The 23069-nt window shown below is 42.4% G+C and overlaps 2 protein-coding genes across 8 annotated transcripts in view; one reads left to right on the top strand and one right to left on the bottom strand.

Moving 5' to 3' along the window:
- Window positions 1-2301: 2301 nt before the first annotated feature.
- mthfd2 (methylenetetrahydrofolate dehydrogenase (NADP+ dependent) 2, methenyltetrahydrofolate cyclohydrolase) lies at window positions 2302-10493 on the top strand. Its single transcript, XM_006625359.3, has 8 exons — window positions 2302-2507; window positions 4798-4982; window positions 6022-6144; window positions 6341-6493; window positions 7135-7242; window positions 7698-7790; window positions 7923-8048; window positions 8197-10493. Exons 1-8 carry the CDS (start codon window positions 2428-2430, stop codon window positions 8337-8339), a joined length of 1011 nt encoding a protein of 336 aa, XP_006625422.1. The 5' UTR covers window positions 2302-2427; the 3' UTR covers window positions 8340-10493.
- Window positions 10494-12533: 2040 nt separating this feature from the next.
- Window positions 12534-23069, bottom strand: part of slc4a5a (solute carrier family 4 member 5a) — a 50515-nt gene continuing 39979 nt past the window's right edge. For 5 of the 7 annotated variants that reach the window (XM_069181556.1, XM_069181565.1, XM_069181548.1 and 2 more), the window contains 3 exons: window positions 22838-23002; window positions 21379-21434; window positions 12534-15771 (listed from right to left, as the gene is read on the bottom strand). In XM_069181556.1, the coding sequence (XP_069037657.1) occupies window positions 15597-15771; window positions 21379-21434; window positions 22838-23002 (396 nt within the window). In that variant the 3' untranslated portion in view covers window positions 12534-15596. Of the gene's footprint in view, window positions 15772-21314; window positions 21435-21744; window positions 21830-22837; window positions 23003-23069 lie in introns of those variants that run through there. The other 2 variants (XM_069181581.1, XM_069181586.1) reach the window with 2 other exon arrangements.

Consider the following 23069-nt stretch of genomic DNA (forward strand, 5'->3'; position numbering starts at 1 on the left):
TCCTTAAGTAGGATATTCACTCCAATGTGTTATGTAACACCACATAACTCTAAGAAACATTTCAGGTGGAATTTAAGGAGTAATGTCTCTGAAGAATGTTGCTTGCACTGAAGAGAGTCTAATACAACAATGACTGGTCAAGACAGCAATAGAGAGAGCTGGGGTTACAAAGGTACAGTGTAAATAAGGTCCTAAACTTGACTAGATGCTAGTTTGACTTATAATTGTTAGTACAACTAAATCGAACCAAGAAATGCATCAGCTGTCAGGATTTCAAGTGTGCCTTTCAACAAAGTATTGTTCTCCTAAGAGATGTTTACAGCGAACACAAACTGCATTTCCAGCATTCTTAAGGACAAAAATCAACTACGTAAAAAAGGAGGGAGAGTTAGAATTATAGAAGTCATTAAGAAATAATTAAGATTTTGAAGAAAATTCTTCAAACATCTTTGCCATCCTATTGACAAACAGTGGTGTTTACAGTGAAGGGAGGTGGTGACCAATCTCAAAGTGATCTCTGTAAAGACATTCACCATTCAGCTGGGGTTCAGAGTTGCCTGCAGACTACAAAAGGTCACCCTGCATGAGGGTATTTAAGTAATTCACTGCTTTAGCACTCTTGTGGTGCTGTTAACAGAGCACTTTCCACTCCACACAGCAGCCCAAGAGCACAAATCGGTCTCTTCACCTCACCATTCCACTCACTCCTTCAGCACCATGGCAACAGCGCAGAGATGACCCACCACACTTAGGGTCCTACCAAACCCTTCCACAGAAGTGCTGTCTCTTTGCACAACCACACATCACATACCTCTGAGATGTTACAGAATTTCACCACTCAGGTTTAAACTGAAAGTAGCTAACCAGCTGTTGTGTTTCTGCACTGCACATGTAGGTGAAATTGGCTTGATGCATTGAACAAACAAACCTTCTGCATGTCTGTGTTAAAATGTGTCTTTGAGTAATCTTGTCTTTAGTACAAACTTGGGGTTATAATAATAATAATTATAATAATAATAATAATAATTGCTTACATTTATATAGCGCTTTTCTGGACACTCCACTCAAAGCGCTTTACAGGTAATGGGGACTCCCCTCCACCTGGATAATGCGATAGCAGCCATAGTGCGCCAGAATGCTCACCACACATCAGCTATCAGTGGGGAGGAGAGCAGAGTAATGTATCCAATTCTTAGAGGGGGATTATTAGGAGGCCATGATTGGTAAGGGCCAATGGGAAATTTGGCCAGGACGCCAGGGTTACAGCCCTACTCTTTATGAGAAACACCCTGGGATTTTTAATGACCACAGAGAGTCAGGACCTCGGTTTTACGTCTCATCCGAAGGACGGTGCCTGTTTACAGTATAGTGTCCCCATCACTATACTGGGGAATTAGGACCCACATGGACCACAGGGTGAGCGCCCCCTGTTGGCCCCACTAACACCTCTTCCAGCAGCAACCTTAGTTTTTCCCAGGAGGTCTCCCATCCAGGTACTGACCAGGTACCGAGCTTCAGGGGGCTGCCAGTTGTGAGTCACAGGGTGATATGGCTGCTGGCATTACCACTGGGTTACCACTTACACAGCTCAGATGTGTTTTAATAGATTCACTGGGACCAAATGATCTAAATCTACTTTACTTGTGTGGGTAACAGAAAATGTCCTGTAACACAATTTGGAAAGGTGGAATGTTAAAATATTTGTATACAAGATTATCTATAGATTTTGGAAACACGTCACATTTCACAATATCGACAATTGTGAGGGTAACCGTTGTTGCCAAGGCTAGTAAGGTATTTAACACGTAGGTTCCGCTCTGTAAAGAATCGTTCTTAATCCAATTCCTTGACAACAAAATAAAGACCTACTACTGTAAATAAACAGTACATATACTGCAACTTCAGAACACATCTCAGCTATAAAGAACTCTCGACAGATTAATTGAAAACATAGATCGTAGAAATCACCACACGAACTATTAATGGAAGTGTTTAAAGTGAATTGTGTTACAGAATACCGTTTAAAAAGGAAAATAACTATTACATTCGAGAAAACCGCGCTACCGGAACTCCGTACGGCTCCCAAGATGCAACGCTCCGCAACCGAACGGAAAAAGGCGGAGTCGAGCGTTCGGTTTCATTAATTCTGTTGCGTCATCTTCCGAAACACATGGAAATCTCCTTAGCGGGCGGGAATAGAAATTGAAGGGGCGTGGCTACGAGTGCAACCCTACTCTTCTGAACGGGGGGAGGTGTGGCCCTCTGTGATTGACGTCATAGCATCTGTAAGAGGGAAAAAAAAGCTCACACCTCGCCGGCTCTCTTCCGTCCTGGACGTTCCCGGAGTCAGTTTGGGCTGCTTCTGCTCTTCTTTAATTTCTTATTTTCACTGTCTTTTTTAATTTGTTTATACACCCCCCTTATCCAATGGCTACATTCCGAGTACTACGATCAATCTGTACGCCTACACACTACCAAGTGTGCCGGTTTCACCTATCAGCTGCAAGGTAAGTTAAAAACTAATACGGTGCAAAGATACATCTGTTGTGTATTCTGTATTTCTGAAACGTTCAGAAACACCTTGATTACCTTTGAAATAGTTTACGCTGTATCTTTTGTGAAACGAAGGCGGAAAATGTTATTTTTTTTTATAAGTTAAAAAATTACACACTGTTATTTGTCCCTGTTTGGCTGTCAGTATCCAAGAAACCGCTCTCTTTGGAAGGCGGAGATCCCTTAAATATCTAAGTGACCGTACAGCTAATAACTTGAACCCATTTAAATATATTTTAGAGTCTGTACTCCTACTAGAGATTTCTTATTCGTTCTGTAATCTTATTTTAAATTGGCATTTGTTTTTCCAGTATGCTGTAAGAGTAATTCTTTAAAAAATAAATGCCTGTGTCGCGCCCCCTGGAGTTTGTGTGTGGAAGTGCATCGCGGATGATGAAATCGCAGTGAATGCTTGCGTTGTGCACTGGCAGGCTGGATAGTCTGTGACTGTGTGGCATCGAACCTGGGCTTGCAGTTGTGGCTGTATGCATCAAAACAGCCTGTGTATTTTTCATATTATGTTATTTTTTTTGGCTGAACGAAATTACACACTATCTCATAATATGTGTGTTTTAATGTCAGAATTAGCACTTGTCTGTTTGCTTCAACACCAAACATGGAAGTTTTTTTTTTAAATATTGTCTGCCTAATACTGTAATTTCATTTTGCTGCATGTTCGTTTGTAATTTCCTCGCCAGTTGTATCCAATTGAAGTAGACGAGAGAAGGAACCGCGTGTTTCTCGTGATTTCCAGTAATTTAGTTAAGGAAGTGAGAGGCGTATGGTATTATACAAACTCCAAAAGGTGGTTCTATACAATGTGAATAAAGCTTATATCCCTTAATACGATATAAACGTAAAACTGTCTATTTCAGATTCTGAAGTTGTCCCAACACCCTGCTACTTAGAAAATTCCAGTCGTTTGACCTTTGTGGTCAGATAAGAATTCAATTAAAATCTTCCATTTTACTTTCTTTAATGCCGGAAGGAACCACCTGCTTACATAATAAGTGCACTTAAAATAGAACAATATTTGCATATACCTCAGGTATCTTAACTTTTAAAGTTTGACTAGAATCAAGGCAAGAACGTGTAAAAGCAATTAGCTGGACTGCGTAAGAGGCTTGCATTTTCGTACTCTTTTTCAATAAGTGTTGCAAATATACAGGGCGTCAGAAAGTGAAGCTTGGCACTTGTAACAAATTCACCAAGTTTTTTATCAGGCAATTGATAGATTAATTAGAATGATGCCAAAAAACATTCAATGCAATATCCATACTCCCTGTAGTATATTTCTCTAAAGATGTGTTGCTCTCTGCAGCTCAATAGATGTGATTATTTGACATTGAAAAAATATTTTGCATTCTGGAATAGTGACACAAAATTCCGCGTTGAAATGCATGCCACATTTTGCAACACTTTTCAGGAACTTCTGCACCTAATTTCTAAGAAATGTAATCAAGCGACAGAGATTGTGCAATGTGCCTTCCTCAATGTTAATGACACGGGGGGGCGTGTTGGAGACTTTCATCTTCACTCAGATGGAAGTTTCTGGAGGGCATCGGCAAGCTCTTGGCATACTGGCAGATGCGGTATCTCTTCCTCTCGTTTACTGTGCTTTTTCACTTGGACACCCTTAGTGCTGCTTCCCTGTGTGTGTGTGTGTGTGTGTGTGTGTGTGTGATGGCAAGCCAGTGGAAGAGCTCGTCTGAAGGTCCCGAAGATCCCTGCCATAGATCACTAGAGCCTAGAGACCCTTGGCCTTCCCACCTAGGTGAAGGTATCAAACCACTGGCGTGTGCACATTCCAGAGGAGTTGCTGCAACACGAGCTGCCCATGGCCGCCTCTGCGCACACACACACATACGCGCCACCCTTGTGCGAGTAGGTTCCAATAGAGAGGCAGCCAAAAACTTTAGATCCTCCCCCGCGGAGAAGGCTATTTCTTGCCGTTTCTTGGTAACTGGAGCCCACTCCATTAAGGAGAAGAGCTGGGATGTGTGCCCGCTCGTACTTTTTTCTGACCATAGGTGAGCGCTTGTGGTCCCAGAGGCTCACAGTGCTGGGTGTTTCGTACGTCCTTAAACGATCACCTGCTTGAAACTGGGAAGCAGTGCTTGATGAGTTCAGTCGCAAGTAACTGGCTTAGAGGAAGAAGACCTCTCGGCTCTGATGCCCACTATGGACGTGAGTCTGCCATTACGGATGTTAACACCCTCCCTTCCCGCTGTTCTCTCTCCCCAGACAGGAAGCGGTGGTGATCTCCGGCAGGAAGTTGGCGCGCCAGATCCGCGGGGAGGCCCGGCGGGACGTGGAGGAGTGGGTCTCTGCGGGCAACCGCCGCCCTCACCTGAGCGTGGTGTTGGTGGGGGAGAACCCGGCCAGCCACTCCTATGTCCTCAACAAGACCCGCGCTGCCGCCGACGTGGGTACGAGTCCCCGGCCGCGCACAGACACGAGTGCCCTCCCCTGCTCCAGCACACGACACGCACTCGACATGGGGCGCGTGTCATGAACCTAGGGAGTGCTCTTTCATGATAAGACATCTGGGCTGTATGTGTCCTACTGAAATTATCAGTCAGGACCCAGATGGGGCTCTTCTGCAACACAAATTTAGATTTGTAAAACCCAGTTCTTGCATTTGTATTAGGATGCACCTGTGCAATATTTGCATTCCAATGGAGCTGAAGATCAAGCTGGTTACAGACAGTACACATGCAAAGTCGCTCAAAGGCTACCTGATCCCTGCAAAAGGGGGTCCTCGGTTTCCAGCTCTGCTGTGATAACACACTGCTGGCAGGGTGGCTGTCCCTGATAAGAAGGAAAGTCTTTAGAGTGGCGCAGTGGAAAAGTCAACATGCAGCACTGCCAGAAACAGAAACCTGAGGAGAAGCAACGTAGTCCCAGTGCTTCAGATGCCATCTAGTGGTTACCTCTCCTCCAGGATCCTGCACTGTGCTTCCTAGCTCTTGAGCCCTGGGGCAGGGATTAGTAAAATTCCTTTTCCATTTCAGTCCGTGCAAGTTTTTGTTTCAGCCCCTCCTTTATTATGTAATCTCAGAGTTACATAATTCATTGAAGGCCAATTGAATAATTAAAGTCTAGGATGATATGCAATAACTGCCTGCTTTGGTGGAGCTGAGGTTGCCCACTTCTGTGCCCAGAACTCACCAGTGAGACAGTTTTCATCTGGTTTGCACTTGAATGAGTTAGAGGCTGCTGATGCCCCTGTGCATATTATTCATGAAAGGTGAAACACTTTGAATTTGCAAAGTAGGTTAGGGCAGGTTGTCAATGCAGAGTGCCAAAGCAATTTTCTTTATTTCCAATTCAAAAAAAGAAGAGGCTTGTTACGAACCTATGACAATCTTTTGGTGAATTAATCAGTGTTTGTAGTTTCATGTCTGACGGTAGATGGTTTTAATGTGGAGGTCATAGGCGGTGCCTGACTCCTGCCTTGTGTCGCAGGGATCAGCAGTGAGACCATCCTGAAACCCTCCACTATTTTCGAGGAGGAGCTGTTGGAGTTGATCCACAAACTCAACAATGACAACAACGTGGACGGACTGCTGGTGCAGTTGCCCCTGCCTGGTGAGTACTTCTTCCTGTGATGTGGCTGTTGGTCTTGCCCCTGTGAAAGCTGAAGGTGAAAATTCAGAGGACCCACATTTTTTTTTACTTACATATACTGGGCAAAGTGGGGGGGGGGATGGAAGCAGAGGCAGTTTTGCGTTTCCCTGAAAAAGCTTAGACCTCAGACTGATTCTCTCCTGCTCTCTTTGCTCAGAGCACATTGATGAGCGAATTATCTGCAATGCTGTGGCTCCTGGGAAGGATGTGGATGGGTTTCACGTGGTGAATGTGGGGAAGATGTGCCTGGACCAGAACTCCATGCTGCCTGCCACACCCTGGGGGGTCTGGGAGATCATTAAACGCACAGGTGAGAGAGCGACAGGGGTGGCACAGGGGTGTGAGTTCTCATCTCTCTGTTTCAGTTCTTATAAGCAGTGGACAGAGTCTTGCCGTATTTGATGTAGTAGCCTTGATGCAGATGGCATGAATAGGAGACATAAAAGGAAACATCAGTGTCCAGTGACTTGACCATGTGCCGTGCAAAGCAGTTGACAAAGATCTTCATGCATGCAGCAAATGTTTATACATGGAATGCAGAAATTCCATGGGAGAAATGTGGATAGTTCCCCTATCTGTTGAGGATCTCATTAATTGCAGAATTCCTGACTGCACTCCTAAAGATGCAGTAGCTTTGATGCAATCAAAGTCAAATAGATATTGGCTTAGAGGCACTGCCAAGTCAATGTAGTTTCTGAATGTTGGCCTCATAGCAAAGGAGAGGCAATGCTGAAGGCATAAGAAACTGATGGCAGCGTTCCAGCCTTATCTTGTCAACCCGGAAGAGTAAGTGCTTGTTCCTAGTCTGCATCTTGACCTCTTAAGTGCTAAAACATGCTACGAACTCCCCAGTATCTAGTATTGTCCCTAGTGCTGCATTGTAGGGACATGGTGATGTTTTTGTTAATGTTAATGCTTCCTTGACCATCTCATCCTGTCTGTTGTGTGCAGGGATCCCGACCCTTGGGAAGAATGTGGTTGTAGCTGGCCGCTCGAAGAACGTGGGGATGCCCATCGCTATGCTGCTGCACACCGATGGGCGTCACGAACGGCCAGGAGGTGAGGCTGGAACCTGGGAGGGGGAGGTGGTCCCTCTTGGATGGGGAGGGAGGCTGTTGTACCCGCTGGAAGCACACTTTCCGTTGTGCCGTAGGAGTTCAGTCCAGCCTGTATGTTGCTCAGGTGCTAGAACCTTGCACAAGAGATTAACGGGGGGAATGTGTTGGAACGGATTTGGAAAGGTCCAAATTAAAAAGTAGTCCAGCTTTGTCCTGTGAAGCAACACACAGCCTGTCTCCTGGGTGAATTATGGAATTGTTTTAAAGTATATTTAAATAAGCAGTTTTGATAATACTTGGGATATTGTCATATGCATGTAGTGTGACACTAAAACACCAGACGGTACATGCACAGAGCCAGAGGGCTATAATGGGACTGTGTTTTGACATGTTGTTCTTTGTCTGTAATCAGCTACATGAGATTAACTCTTGGACTCCTCCCCTCCATCCCCTCAGGTGACGCAACAGTGACAATCTCTCACCGTTACACACCCAAGGAGCAGCTCAGACAGCACACTAAAATCGCCGACATCGTGGTGGCTGCAGCTGGTAAGAGGGCGCCTCTTCTCTCTCTCCTCCTTCCCCTCCACCTCCTCCCCCTCTCCCGCAGGCTGGCGCTCGTGAACCTTGTGTTCCAGCTGGGATCACTCGGCCCTGACTCTATTCTTCTGTGCTCTCCAGGAATTCCCAATCTGATCACTGCTGATATGATCAAGGAGGGAGCGGCTGTGATCGACGTCGGGATCAACCGGGTCCAGGATCCAGTCACCGGCAAACCCAAACTGGTCGGGGATGTTGACTTTGAAGGTACATAACTCGAACGCCAGATTATTTCAGAAAATAATCACTTAGATTTGATTTTTGACAGCAAGTCTTTACATCAGGTGGCAGGATCCTAACTCTAAGTGTTGGATATGCCTGTATTTAGTTTCTCTCCCTCCTCCTGTCTCTCCAGGTGTTCGTCAGAAGGCCAGTTACATCACCCCCGTGCCTGGTGGAGTGGGACCCATGACAGTGGCCATGCTAATGAAGAACACCATCATTGCTGCCAAGAACCTGCTGGTTGAGCCAGAGCGCCTACACATGGTGGCATCCTAACCAACACCATCCCTGTCACCGTGACTACACATTCCACGCCAACGCCCACTACACAGCTGTCTACGTTCTCAACGCCCAGCCAAACAGAGGCCGACAGCATTGCAATACCTTATTTATTTCCGGGTCATTTGATGTTATTTATATATGTATATTTTTCTTTCCATTTTCAGTGTTAGTGTTTTTCTTACAGTGCATCCTTAAATTTGTATTTATTTTTTTTTCCACGGAGTTGCTGTTCTGTTTGAACACTTTGTTCGTTTTTGCGTTATCCTTTTTTTTTTCTCTACAAGAAAAGGCAAACACGAAGGAAAATGGCAAGCTTTTGGCCCTTCTAGCCTTTGATCAAGGAGTGACAAAAGAGACGGAAATAATATTTCCTAAATTTCAAGGTACTTTATACTCTCTTGCAAGAAAACCAAGAGCAAGGTGAGGCGTCAGGGTGCCCTGTTACACCCGGTTTCCTCCCACTGGGAGCTGGTACGCTGTGTAGGAATGGGCAGGCCAGCTGTTCGGGCACAGAGTTGACTCAGTGTTTTAGGAGGAAAGCCTGGCTGACAAAGTCAGTCTAAAGACAAATTATTGGACAGACTTCTTAGTTGTTAAAAGAATTCTGTTCCTTCCATAAGCGGTTATATAGAACACATGGCGTGTGACCCAGCCAATTATGGATCAGATAGGTCAGTTCTGTGGCATTGCTAAAAGAAATTGCCCACTATGAAATGCTGGAACTGTTTAAGGTGAAAATTGCCGAATTTTACAACAGGAGTTTTCTGGTCTCCCTGCGGCAACCAGGGGGATAAACGGGCAGTGCAGTTTGGTAACAAATGTTGGTCTTCTTTCAGAACTATAACAAACCCAAGAGCTGCTTATACCAAAAACTTGGACAGAAGGGCAGAGTTGCTCTTAAAGACTTGGTTTGAGTAGCCAGTGCTGTAGCTTGGCTGCTTGCAGTGCTGATGGGCTATTTATGTATTCTTCTTCTTTTCTAATGAGAGTGGCTTTTAGCTTGATGCTGAGATCCTAGTGCAGGAGATCCAGTTGAGCTGTTGCAGAAGCAGCAATCTTTTTGTTGACGGGACAAAAACGTAAGGGCTATTTCTGATCAAAATCCCTGAGTAGCCATGAAAACAAATACAGGGATGAAATCAGTTCCTCCACCAGCGTTCACTTAAAGACCCACAGACCAGCAGGGAGTAAAACTGCTAGGTGAGGAACATAGTGTTCTATACTTTCTGTGCAGGTTTTACAGTGAGTCTATTATGAGTTGACATTGCTCACATAGCATAGGTCAACCTGACTTTGGCAGATCCCTTGTTAAAAGGAATAATGTGTGCAGTGACGATTTACATTAAACACTATGCAAGTGGATCAGTCCTGCAGTTACATATGAAACTCAAAAAGGCTTCTGAATGTTTTTTTTTTCAAGTACATTTCAAGTATACATGTATGTCTGGGAGAAAAAATGATTAGGGAACTGCTTTAAACAGCAGGCAGTAAATGGCACTTATCCAACCCTTGAACAGAGAATATTGCTTCGTTCTTTTGTTTGTCAAAAGCCCTGGAATTCCACAGTGGAGAGGTTTTAAACTGTCTGGCTTCTATCCCCTCCACATACAGATAAAATGCCTCCACTAAATGAGAATATCGTATCCTTGACTAATCGATAGATATGTTTTTCTCCAATCTTTTCTCCGAGTACATCTTGCAATGCTGAGAGTTGTTTCAATCCTAGGCTAAATAATCCACACCCTGTGTGCTCTGCATTGTATATGTTGAAGGATGTTGGGAGACTCTTTGGCAAAATTTTGTAATGAGACAGATGAATAGATCAGTTTGAGTTCTGAAATTTGTTTAGTAAAGGATATAGCCAGTTGGGGTCAGAGAGTTGATCCCTCCTGGTAAAAGAGTGTTTCTTAGATGCGATTCATGTAATGTATCTATTTTCAGACTCTTGGGGAGGTATTTCAAAATTGAGATTACAAAGGGGTATCTAGGCCAATAACGCATATGCTGTTTCACCAAGCATTTGTCCTACTTAGAATACATCTGATGTGATTGCCCTTGTTTAAGTATTATAAAGATTTCCTGATATTTTTTGAGAGATTTGCATTTGATACTTCTTGTACTTGAAATAAAAATAGAGGTTTAAATACACATTGTGTGTGGGATAATTGTTTTTTTTTGTTCTCTGTTTTAAGTCCCGTTTTAATTAGGTGTGAAAACCATCTTATTGAACTGTAGATCTGTTGGTACCTGTTTATCAGGGTAGTGTTATTGTACAAACGTACGCACTATTAACTATTTTTGTGAAATATTCATTAATCTCCGGTTCTCTCTATCGATGCATTGGTCTGCAGGATCATTTCCATTTAATAGTAGTATTCAAACAGACACTCACCTACTCTCCAACATTGCAGGGCTTCATAGAACCATCTCTGTCACTTGGTCTCGGTCTGAATAAATGGTAGAATCCATTCTCATCTGCCTGGTTAGAGTGAGAAATTGCACAGAAAGGATTAATATTCGCTACAGTAAGGGAATGTTAAAATGAGAAACCTGATGTTGTAAAACAAGTTCCATTTGAAATACTGAGAATTAAGAACTGCACAGGTGTGGTGTCAAATGCATACACAAGGTCCACTAGAGTAATCACTCCTGTATCATTCAAGAAGGTGTGACCAGCCAGCCACTTGTGACCACAAAGCACTGTGCTGTGGTTATGGTGCCAGTCAGGGGAAAGGCATGATTTAGCATTCTGATATGTAGGTATGCAAGGAGTCTTAGAGGGAGGGAGAGGGGGCAATCTCGTTACTGATTGCACTGTGTGTATCTCAGTATCCTCCTTTAAAGTAAATGCAGCGACTGTATAGAGCGTGATGCATTTGTTTTGTTTGAGTTATTTTGATTAGATACATATCATTATAGCAGCACACCACACTTTCTCATGCTGTGGGTACCAGCTCAAATGAGTGCAATTTCAATTTGGATTTAAAAGACTCAGCCTTACCAGTATTACTGATGTGATCAAACAACTGCTTGATATGGCTGCCGGCCAGGAGCCATATCACCCTGCAACTCACAACTGGCAACCCACTGAAGCTAAGCAGGTGTGAGCCTGGTCAGTACCTGGATGGGAGACCTCCTGGGAAAAACTAAGGTTGCTGCTGGAAGAGGTGTTAGTGGGGTCAGCAGGGGGTGCTCGCCCTGCGATCCATGTGGGTTCTAATTCCCCAGTATAGTGATGGGGACACTATACTGTAAACAGGTGCCGTCCTTCGGATGAGACGTAAAACTGAGGTCTTGACTCTCTGTGGTCATTAAAAATCCCAGGGCGTTTCTTGAAAAGAGTAGGGGTGTAACCCCGGTGTCCTGGCCAAATTTCCCATTGGCCCTTATCAATCATGGCCTCCTAATAATCCCCATCTATGAATTGGTTTCATTACTCTGCTCTCTTCCCCACTGATAGCTGATGTGGGGTGAGCGTTCTGGCACACTATGGCTGCCAGGTGGATGCTGCACAGTGGTGGTGGAGGGGAGTCCCATTTACCTGTAAAGCGCTTTGAGTGGAGTGTAAGCAATTATTATAATTAATTATTGATAAACCTACCTGTTGTAGGCTCAGAGGGGGGGTCCATGTCCCAGGGTCTTTTGAGATCTCACTGTTCTGGCTTCCAATGTGCAGCATCAACAAGCCACGAGACAGCTGTTTCTTTGACATCACGTGTGCTGTTCTGTGTAACAGTACATAGACGTTGACGACGTGTCCACTTCAGGCCAGTGTGGGCACAGTGAAAGCTAATTCAGTGAGGTCCATAGTCTCGGCAGCCTTCTGGTCTTGCTTATCAAGCTGCTATATTTTCATATTTGTACAGCTATTGTTCTAATGAATGAAATCTTCTTTCCACCTCAATTACAGTAATTTACAGTGGCTGTACGGCCAGAATTGGCAAATCCTGCAAAAATATGAATGCAGTAATTTGTTTTAAATTATAGTCATACTTTTTCCTTCACCTATATCATACTGGCAGGTATGTAGCGCTTACCCCAGAACAAATTTTTACTCAATTGTTCATGTCTTTTTAAGTCTCATTAAGACGTACAACTCACAAGGAATAGAGCTTTCTTTTCATTCCTATAACTCAAATAAAAATAAGCTTTTCATAAAAATAAAAAAACAAGAATCTGATGCTGTTTTTTTAAACATAAGTTTATTGCTAAATGTAATAATCTTTACATTCAACATCAAATATACATTTGAGGTGACAAGGAATGGAGATTGTACACGAATTAATTTAATTTCACATAAATGAATAATAAATGAATTACTTCATAGCTCAGATTCTTCATTTGGTTACCACAACTATGTTTTTTTTCTTACATCTACCAAGTTTTTTTTTTTCCTTGACGTGTAGTATATATATATTTTACTTTTGCACTACTACATCACAGCAGGCTGGAACGTTTGCAGTGGAGCTCACAGTTTGGAGAGGAGAGGGGAGATTCCACAGTTCTAGGGTCCAGTTTTGTGGAAGGGTTCTGTGGTCATTACTCTGTTGTCGGTTCCGCATGAACCTGGCTTTTCACATCTTCTCTCTTGTAAGAACACCCACACACCCCTCAGTCTAGAACAGCATTTCTTTATTGCTATTAATGTGAAGTTTGACAAAGCACATATTCTTAATATGATTACTGATAGACTAATTGCTTCTGACAGGAATAAGTGAAATTATTCTGCTGCACTTTGACATGCAAGAGATGCGAGCTTAAGGTGAAGCACATCGTAGTCAATAATAAACACTATGGCTGAGGGACAGAGACGTTTTTCACTGGGGTCCTCTTTGTTTTTCAACTAATCTGGCTTTTTGGTAACTGATGGGATGAAGCAGGGTACAGCGTGTCAGCTGGGAGAAAAGAAAATGCAAAAGGCTGTGACACTCCAGTCCTCAACAGTCACAATCCTGAGGGCTTTACAGGTATCTTTAAATGGTCAAGTTAAGTCACTTCTTCCAAAGGGAATTAAGAATGGTCTTTTACAATTTACATCCTATTAAATGTCAGCAACTGGAATTTGTAAATTATGTTCTCCTGGGGGGTGGTTCTTTGAATGACAGTTGATTTCTTATGAAAATTGTACTTTTTTTCTCAAATTAAGCTCATAATTAGCTCTGTCCAAGGTTTTAAAACCCAATGCAGAAAAAAAACAGAAAATGAAGTTTGACACAATCTAAGATCAGATTTATGTTTTTAAAAATATTCTTCATACTCCAAAACACGCAGATGAGTTTAAAATTATTATATTGTTCGTTATTAATATGTAATATAATCAATAAATACAGTGTGAACTTTTAAAAAAATTAACAGTGAAATATTAAATTACTTACAAAACACATTTTCAAACTAGAACACTAAGTCTTATGTTAAACAGTTCACCTGCTTTGCACAGTCACTCTACACCACTCACATCTTAGCCTTGTTGGCATCATGAAACACAGCCTGTTACAGCTGCTCAAGATGCTGTGTTGCTGGTTCGAACCGAGACCTTTACCCGTTTCTCAAAAGCCCTGGGCCCTTTTTGCATAAAAACTGGACTAACAACAAAGAGTTTCTGCATGATAAGTGTACTGGCCCCTGTGGCCTCTTTCCATTCACCAAAAACAAAGTTTAGGTTTCCAGGGAAGGTGTAGAAGGACATCTGACACACCACATGCAGGAAAAGAAGCAGATGAACTGAAAATGCATCAACATGACATTTAATGTCCAGCTTGTCGTGAATTCCTGAGCCTAGGTTTCAGTTCAATTTGGAGCACAAAAACAGCATCCACAAAAGGACAGCAAGACCCCACTCCCAGTGTTATACTGCATTTAATATACAACATTAAGAGAGAAAAAGAAGCAAATGATCTGTTTTCTCTTGATCCCCACCATAAAAGACCCAATCTCCTTGCCATGTTTCCTAGTCCTCTTTTAGTGAACCTTCAGCTCTCATAGAGACCTGCTGGAGTCTAGTAAAAGGACAGCTGTCACATTTTGGCATGCACACAGGGAAGCTAGCACACAAATACAAGGAACCCTTCACACTGCACATATGCAAAAGCAAGATGTCAACAGACATATAGACACAACCACACATGCACATGCAGAAAACGCTTGCTTGGAACTGTCTCTTGTAAAGATGCACCCTTGTGAGATGAGCACACACACATCTCAAAACTACATATAATATACAGTACAAACACTTACTTCAATGCAACAGACTCCCATGGTCCCATGGTTAAAATTTGCTTGTGCAGTTGCCTACCCCTGCATCCCTTGCCAGACTGCTTGAACCACAATTCAGGACATCACAACAGATCTCAAGAAAATACCCAACCGATAGAAGAAGTATTCTGAACACAATTCACAAGAAGGTCCTTACAGGGTTAGATGCTCCATTCAGATAACTGGATTGTAAAAACTGTGCAGTGTGACATCATCAAAGCTTGAACACATGCTGTACAAAAGGGGCTATGAAGAACATGTTCCCATGTACAATACAGTACACACCAGAAAGCATGATGGGGTTCATCAGAGGGTGAGTGGTCTAGGGAATAAATCCTGTTATATATGTCTGGTGTTTGTGCCCTCTCGTGTGTATTGCTAATGATAACATCCAGTATTCCCCACAGCTGAAACAGGAGAAGTACTAAATTTCACTGCTCCACAGCACGATTTTCATGAAACAGCTGTCAGAACAGGCCAGATAATTTTCTTATAAGTGCTTTACATAAACCATCTGCTCCAGTCTCATCTTTATGGCAGACTCCCCCTTCTGTTTCATCTCACCCCCATCTCTCTCTCTCTCATCGTTTTGAGTTGCTCTGTCTCGTGTTGCTGCAGACGTGGTTTCAAACACAGAAATGTTAGGTTTTCTGTGGTAGGATGAATTAATGGTCCACAGAGTCTGCCAGTCAGTTTTCTGTTAAAGAGAATTCCCATTGAAAGGTCAGGGAAGGCGGTGATGAACAGGTGTGGGGATCACAGTGTTGGGTGAGTGAGAGAGAGAGACCACGTGCTTGCATATGAAAAAAAACTGAGTGCTTTCCCCCTGTAGGCAATTTATTTAGTGTTGAGAGGGCACTGTGCACAGTGGAATTAAGGACTCTTGTTTTACTGAGCTATGAACACGCACTCTTGCAATGCCCAAGCATTTGCTTGTTCTTTTTACAGTGTGCCAGGCAGTCAGCTGGCCTGGCAGGTTTGGTAGGGGTACACTATGTGCTATAAAGTGGTCTCACTGCCCATGTCTCTGTGGTGTCTGTGGTGTCTGTCTGTGTCAGTGTCATCATAGTCGGACTCCATCTCTATCTTCACCTGGGGCACGGCGAAGGCTGCGTTCCGGGACAGACTGACAGCGGGGGAGGATGGACACGAGATCTTCAGGTGCAGAGTGATGCTGGAGTGAGGAGCGCAGAACAAGAACCGGGTTAGAACACAGCCAGGGCCAGCCGGCCCCCCGCTCACCCCCACTGGGCTACACCTGCGCCTGAGACTATTTCACATCTGCTCTCCTAGCATTTACCTTCCAGTACATGTGTTAACATGTGCACGGGACTTGATAGTCATTTACAGTGTCGGAAATACACATCCAGCTATAATTCAGCAAATCATGAAAGAGATACAAAATAGTTCAATAATATGCTAAATGCTAAATATCAAGCAGCATGGCCTCCCATAAAATGGATATATATTTTAAATAAGCATTTAAAAACAGAACTTACACACTTTGGCTATTAAATCTTAAATCATTACCCTTATATACTATATAGAGGTATTTACACACCTCATGAAACTAGGTATTGAAGTTCTAGTTAATGAAACAGAGGAGACAAGAGGAGAGACAAGGACAGAGGGAGGTCAGCTTAGGGAAGGTTTTAGAATCCAGCTTACAGCTGGGGTTTAGTTTTCTGCAGACTCATTTTGATCTTGTTCTCCTAGTTTAACCCACTCGGTACATAAAGGAGACTGGTGATTTAACTCCCTATCAGAAATTATCAATGGATAGTGTTGACCAGCTGAGCCATGGAGCAGCCCCTAGGAAGCAGCTCCTTCCTTTCAAAGCATATTCATATTCTTCCCCAGCATGCAGCAAAAACCTGCAACACCACTAGTCACTTCACAGCTTCAACATTGTGGGCTTGGGATGATCAAGATCCTTTTTCCCCATAAGACTTAAAATGGACAAACTATCATCGGCATTGCAAAGTGTAGTGGAATATTAGCTTCTGTCTCTCCTCTTACAACATCTGCACAGAGGGGAATCAGAGCTTGGCACAGCATTAGCAAGCTTGGAGAAACTCGGTGAAGCACACCAAATGCATTACATTTAACAAAAGCATACTATATGCCCAGGCACAGCATTGTACACAATGCACAATTATCATGCACCACCTCCACTAATATTAATCTTTTCTAAGGAACTCTCCTTTATACAGTATATATAATTTCCCTGTAATGTCAATGTAGTGCTTGATTAAAACAGGGTTGTGCATTTCAATCTGAAATTAACTCCAACTCTTCAGTCTTTTTTTTATTTCCTGCTACTTTTTCTTCCCCTATCAAAGGGACAAGAGGTCCTTATTAAAAGTACTAATGACTTGCTGCAATGTGAAGATCCTGTCACTGGCATTCTCACTCCCTTATACCTTTTACCCTGCGTACAGTATTCGAGAGCAATGGTGAGTTACTGCAAAGTCTTAGTCCGTGATGTTTATCATCCTGCCTAATGGTTTCACTGCAACTGTTAATATGTAAAAGTCAATGTCTTTGAAAATAAAGCAAGCTGCCAAAAGATTTCTGTGAAGCGAAAAGAAATTCTGAAGTCTAGCATGGATACAAATTCAGCTAAAGGGGAGGTGAAAAAGGTTTTCTTATGGCTGGTAGTTCCCTCCATTGCAGCCATGGCACGGTTCTTAGAAAAGTAGAGGTTACTAAATCCAAGCTTGGGGATGATTGTGACTACCGGTTTTCATTCTATCTTAGCTTTAAACCTCTTAGTGCTTATTAGCACTAAGGTAGTGCACAGTAATTAGCACTAATGTAATTTTTAAATGATCTGCTTGCTTGTTTAGACTTTTGGTTTACTTGTTTCTGCACTCAGTCCCAGATTTCTAAACTAAATAGTTGTTCGAGGACATACTTTACAATTTACAACAGACAGGCACAGGTGGGATTGACACTGTGCCAGACACACCCATAGTAAGGCTTTTTCTGCAGAGGTCCAGTTGGTTACTTCTCATGCAACACACAGGACAGGTCTGATACCCCAAAAATACTCCAATTTGACTTTTTGAGAGCTGACAGCAAGCAAGTAGATAAATGGAGTTTTAGTATAAAATTGGTAGGAATGTTTGATCCTTATCTTGCATTCTTCTGCTTGCCTATGTACTGTATATGCGTCTCGCACCCTGGACTTCCTGTAGCACATCTCTCTAGAGCCTCTCCTGCCACCCCATCTACACCCCTGCTGCAGCTCCCTGGCTCAGTTCTCACTGAGAGGTGGGGTGTGGACAGCCTCTCCCTTCTGGCAAGGTTGCAAATTTCCTCTGCCAGGAGAGTTCTTCCAAATACACTCTGCGGATCTCGTCTCACTCAGCTTTTATGAGGAGCTCACAGAACTACTGAACTGAAATTCGTCTGTGATTAATAACTCGGCTGGAAAAACCAGAAGGCACTCCCAAGACTAGGGTCTGAAAGCTCTGTTACAAAACACCGCCTGTAAACTCCAGAGCCTTGGCTATAACTAGAGAAGACAGCGTGTAAGCCATTAACTGCAGGATAGAATCATATAAATGCGCATTCCTTTATTCAAATAATGTAACTGCGTTCACAGTGCAGTCTCCACAGAGGTTCAAATCTGGGGCCTGACAGTACTGAGCTGCTGTCTATGCATCCTACTTCAACATATCCTTTGTTTTTAGAAGACTGTGATTACATTTTAAATCGTTTCTTAAACTTGTGTGGCAGTCATGCAGGAGATTGTTATTCTACCCATTTTTGTATTTCCAGTCCGATTGGTTTGTCTTGTTTCCCTCACTGTCTGCAATGCTACATGTTAAATTTGGTTTTAGATTTTATCGTGCAGCAGCCTGAGATCCTTTTTCAGGAAACCATTGTGTAAGTGAAAACATGTGAAGCCTGACTGGTTGCTTTGTTGCCTGACTGACTCCGTGTGCTGAGGTGCCGGGAAACGGGGTGACTAGTCCACAGGGGCTCTGGAGAGCGAGACGGGCAGTACTGGCATGCAGAACTGAGGGTCCACCAGTCCCTAGGAAAAAAGTGTGATCCATCGCGAGGGATTTGTATTGTAGCCAGAAGAGCAATTTTGCAGTCTATAAACCTTCTGGACTGAGGCAGCTCTTACTCTTCCACAGTTCATCAGATAATACAGTATATAAACACACAGCCTAGTAACTAACCTGCAGAGAGTTAACAGGGTCCACACTCTCTGAGCTGTTGTAATGGCGGAGATGTTATGTGGCATATTTTGTAGGGTCAGCGTGCTTTAAAGAGCTCTTTCAGACCATTGGTTAAGACATACAGTAGCACTGCATATACTGTATGTCACCTAACTGCAACTTGTCTATTTGGTACAATATTAATTAAAGTGAATCACTAGTTTCTTTTATTTTTTTCAGATTGGGGAACTACTATGAAAAATCATCCTAAAGACATAAAGATCCCACAGAGAGCCATAAGTAAATTTTTACCGTTGTATAATATTGTAGAATTATATGTATTTAGTTCACAGAGCATGTAATGCAACAATCCAGTGTAAAAATGTGGCAAACAAATTTTTAAACAGGAATCTGCATCTGGAAGCTTTATGCCCCTTTGTGAATACAAATAGACCTTTTCAAAGCCTACTGTATCAACGGGGATTGATTTACAAAGATAAAAAATGTTTCTTTACTTTAGGGCTATGTAATGCATATTAACCTCCTGAGATGTACTCATTAACTCATAGGAAGCAGCAAAAATGCAGTATAGGGACCAAGTGGATTTGCAGATAAAAATACCAGACCATCCACTACAGGGAAGTCTTTTTTTAAAAGTGTATAAAGTGGACCTTAGGGTAACTTCTATACTCAAAGAGTTGTGGGAAATGACTGAACAACATCCTCAGACCAATTATCTGCTAGCATCCGAAAAAGGAAGATGGGTAGATTAAGCTCCTCTCATTGTACATTTTCTTCTATTCCAGTAGGTATCGTGTATTTTTTAAAAGCAATTTTAGCAAGAAAAAGTTCATTTCAATTTTGCATTGCTTTCAGGAAATGTAATTTAAAGGCATGTAATTTCAGTCAATCACATCTTGTACAGTATATCCAATACACTGGGAGTGAAGAACAGTCTTTTAAATCCGGTACCAATGTAAGTGTACCAGCGTCATTCCTGAACCAGTATCTGTACAACTGCTATATAGTTAATAGTAATCCTGGGTGTTGAGATATTTGAAGTATATGACATGTGATGAGTACCCCATGTACTACCTGTGACATCTGCAGATGGACAGATAAAATCCTCATCTGATGGGATTTTTTTGACATCCAGTAGAATGGGAACGTTACCCAATTGCAAAACATATTCAAATTATTTAGGCCACATTGTGCTATACTAGGCATAGAACAATATGGTCTGAGTTTTTATGTAATTTGGTAGGAAAACAGGAACTTGCATAGCTGTTTATTTCTTTTCAGGTTTTATGAAGTGAAAGTTTTTGTACAGAATGTATTGACTGCTGAAAAACAAAAATCATGTGTTTTTAAATAACTATTTATTTCCTTTGCACTCTTAATCAAGAAAACTAAAAGAATCCTCAAATATTCAGCACCCAGGTTAGATTTATAAGACCCAAACTGATATTTATGGAAGTAGAACTGTACTCAAAAGCTCATAATTTTCCTCTTAGCTCAATCACTGTATAACCTACTGTCCAAACCCCAGGCTACAATACAAAGGTTTAAAAATAATTCCAATGAGAGGGCTGGCTGGAGTAAATCTGGGCAACAGGGCTTAGGATATTCTGGCTATTTGCAGATCATATGCAAGACCTGTAACAGCTGTCCAAAAGACCCAAGAAAAGAGTTTCCAGTAATTATGGCATGCCTTACAAAAACAGGACTGTGGGACTCTAAAATATGTGGAACAACAGATGATAAACTACATTGCCCTGTCAGTTTAAAACAAGCAATTCCTAAATATTTCCAGATTTTCTCAATGTATTTTCTTTCCAATGAACGATGCTGCCAGATAAGGTGGTTGTGTATTCCATTTTGTGTTCAGTGCTGTGTCACATTACTCTTTGTATTACTTTTGTTTTCCTGCTCGTTTTAATACACCAGAGATCTCCATCTACTTGGAGACTAAAATTTCTGTCCTAACAGGGAGACTCCAGCTAAAATTTGTGAGCCAAGTCTTGGCAAAAACAGTTCCTAACTATTACATATCAACATTAGAGAATAGTTACCGTGTACAGTAATAGAATTTGAAGTGTCATTAAAACTTGAATCATCTGAAGTGTAATTGTATGTATTTTCCTAAGAGTCAGTCACCAAAAGACTATCTACCTATGTGTATGTTACTAAAATAAAGAAATAATTAGACCTTTGCCTAAAATGATCATAACTGTGAAATTCAATTCTAATACTGTACATATGATCTACCCAGAAGCTATTTAAAGATGCAGTGACAAGTTAGCTAATGTAGATGGCGACTCTGTCTCTAATATATTGTGCAGGTCACGGGATGAAATTGTACACATATATCGCATTACATTGTGCTGTAAATCAGGAGTTCGAAGTCTGGTATGTTGAACACAACAGGCTGGGCTCTCTGGAAAACTAAATGCTGCTGCTGGACTTTACCACTGCCTGTGCAGGGGTGTATGTGTCTGTGGTCTGAGGGTGTTCACTCCCACTGGCGGCGTGCCCCACAGTCAATCTGGGAGCTGGCGGGCTGCAGGAGTTCGTTGTAGGGGACATGAAGAGTCAGCACACAATACCTGCGGTCCAGGTCCGAGTCGCATGGGGAACAGTTAGAGTGAGGGTGCCCTTTCTCCTGCAAGAGAGGGAGAACGGGGCCCAACATGAGCTGTATGAATGGCCCCCCTCTTACAGATAACTATTGGCAAACCTAGAGTTGTATTCAAATGCAAAGTTGTTTTAAATGGGTAAAACAATGTAGACACTTTGACACTGACCACAAGCAAAAAAATGCCAAAACATTCTTACAGGAGGGTATAGGTCTGCAACTCCTGCAGGTTTTGCTAAATCAGATAAACCATCATTTATACTACAAATAATAAACACATTTTTACCTCATGATATAAACACAGTTGGGTGGTAAGATGGCCGCAAACGTTACTTACCGTCCAGCCTCAGTGAGTCAAGGAGAGGGGTGGGACTGAGGGGCTCCATGGGAATCTTCACAGGTGGGGAGGCAGGAGGCTTACACTAGAGACAGACACGGGAAGCAGCCAATTGGCATGCGGGAGGACAGGGGGAAGGAGAGGAGGGACAAACAAGAAAAAAAAACAGGAAATGTGGCAAGTCAATCAACACACAGAAGGGGAAACCATGACCCAAGGGAATCAGCTCACAAGGAAAGAATAATGTGGCACTCAGGGTCCAATGCAAACAGAGAACAAGGAAAGGAATGAATTCAGGAATGTTTCCGGGAAACTAAAGAGCAACCAGCCGTTTGTGTACTGCAGCTTCTGATGGGTTTACAAAGGCCTTAAAAGAAGCCCTTATATGCTGTGTAAGTGCTCAGAGGCTGGAAAGGATTCTTGTTCCTATTCTAATCAAACCTTCCAATTTATTGACCAAACTAATATATTGTGAGATTGATGAAATGAAGGACTGTATCCGAGGCAGAAGCAGGTAGAGACCTAAAGAGCTAAAGGGCAGCTTTGCAGTGTTCCAAGTACTCTTGAAATTTATAGTGCTGAAGAATTGAAAGGCTTGTCCTCTCCCTGAGCTTCTTGTGTCCTCTGAATTCCAACATTTGCTTTGTATTGGCTTGGCTGGCGGTTTTCAATGTGTTGATCAAGATTACTTTTCATGATTTCAAAACTGTACCCTAGTCAGTGAGCAGAAGCTACTGTATAAGTCTTTTCCAGGCCTGACTTGAATTGTTGAATTTGTCCAGTCCATGAAACGATCAGACCAGGTAAGGAAAGCTCTTATCTGGAATGAAAGCTCACAGACTTTGCTGTATTGCGTATAAGCTAGGCTTGGCAGCCGTGTGCTAGTTTAAGAAGTGTTTGCTAAAGCTTAGTGCAAGATTGTTACTTTATCTGGCATTCTTGCTGTGCTGTAACAGTCCTAATTAACTCCAATTTACATTACAGTACATTCATCTACAGTACATCTTCATTTAAATACGGAGCCACTTTAAAGCAAAAAGGAAAAAACTAAATGGCTTCAAAGCAAAACATATATTCTGTTGGTATGTCAGACCTCATCATCACTGTTATCCCCTCCTCCTCCTTTGGATTTCTTCTTTTTTTTCTTGTCTTCCTCCTTTTTCTTGTCTTTCTCGGGCAGGATGTCATCCAACCAGGCGAGATCGTGCTGGGAGAACACCAGATCCAGCATCTTCCTCACCACGATCAAAGCCAGAATCTGAGAGAGAGTTTTATACAGACACTGCCTGACTGACTGAGAAAAAACAGCATCCTAACACTTTCTT

This window comes from Lepisosteus oculatus, chromosome 2 (genome assembly GCF_040954835.1).
Source record: "Lepisosteus oculatus isolate fLepOcu1 chromosome 2, fLepOcu1.hap2, whole genome shotgun sequence".
NCBI classification, from domain to species: Eukaryota; Metazoa; Chordata; class Actinopteri; order Semionotiformes; family Lepisosteidae; genus Lepisosteus; species Lepisosteus oculatus.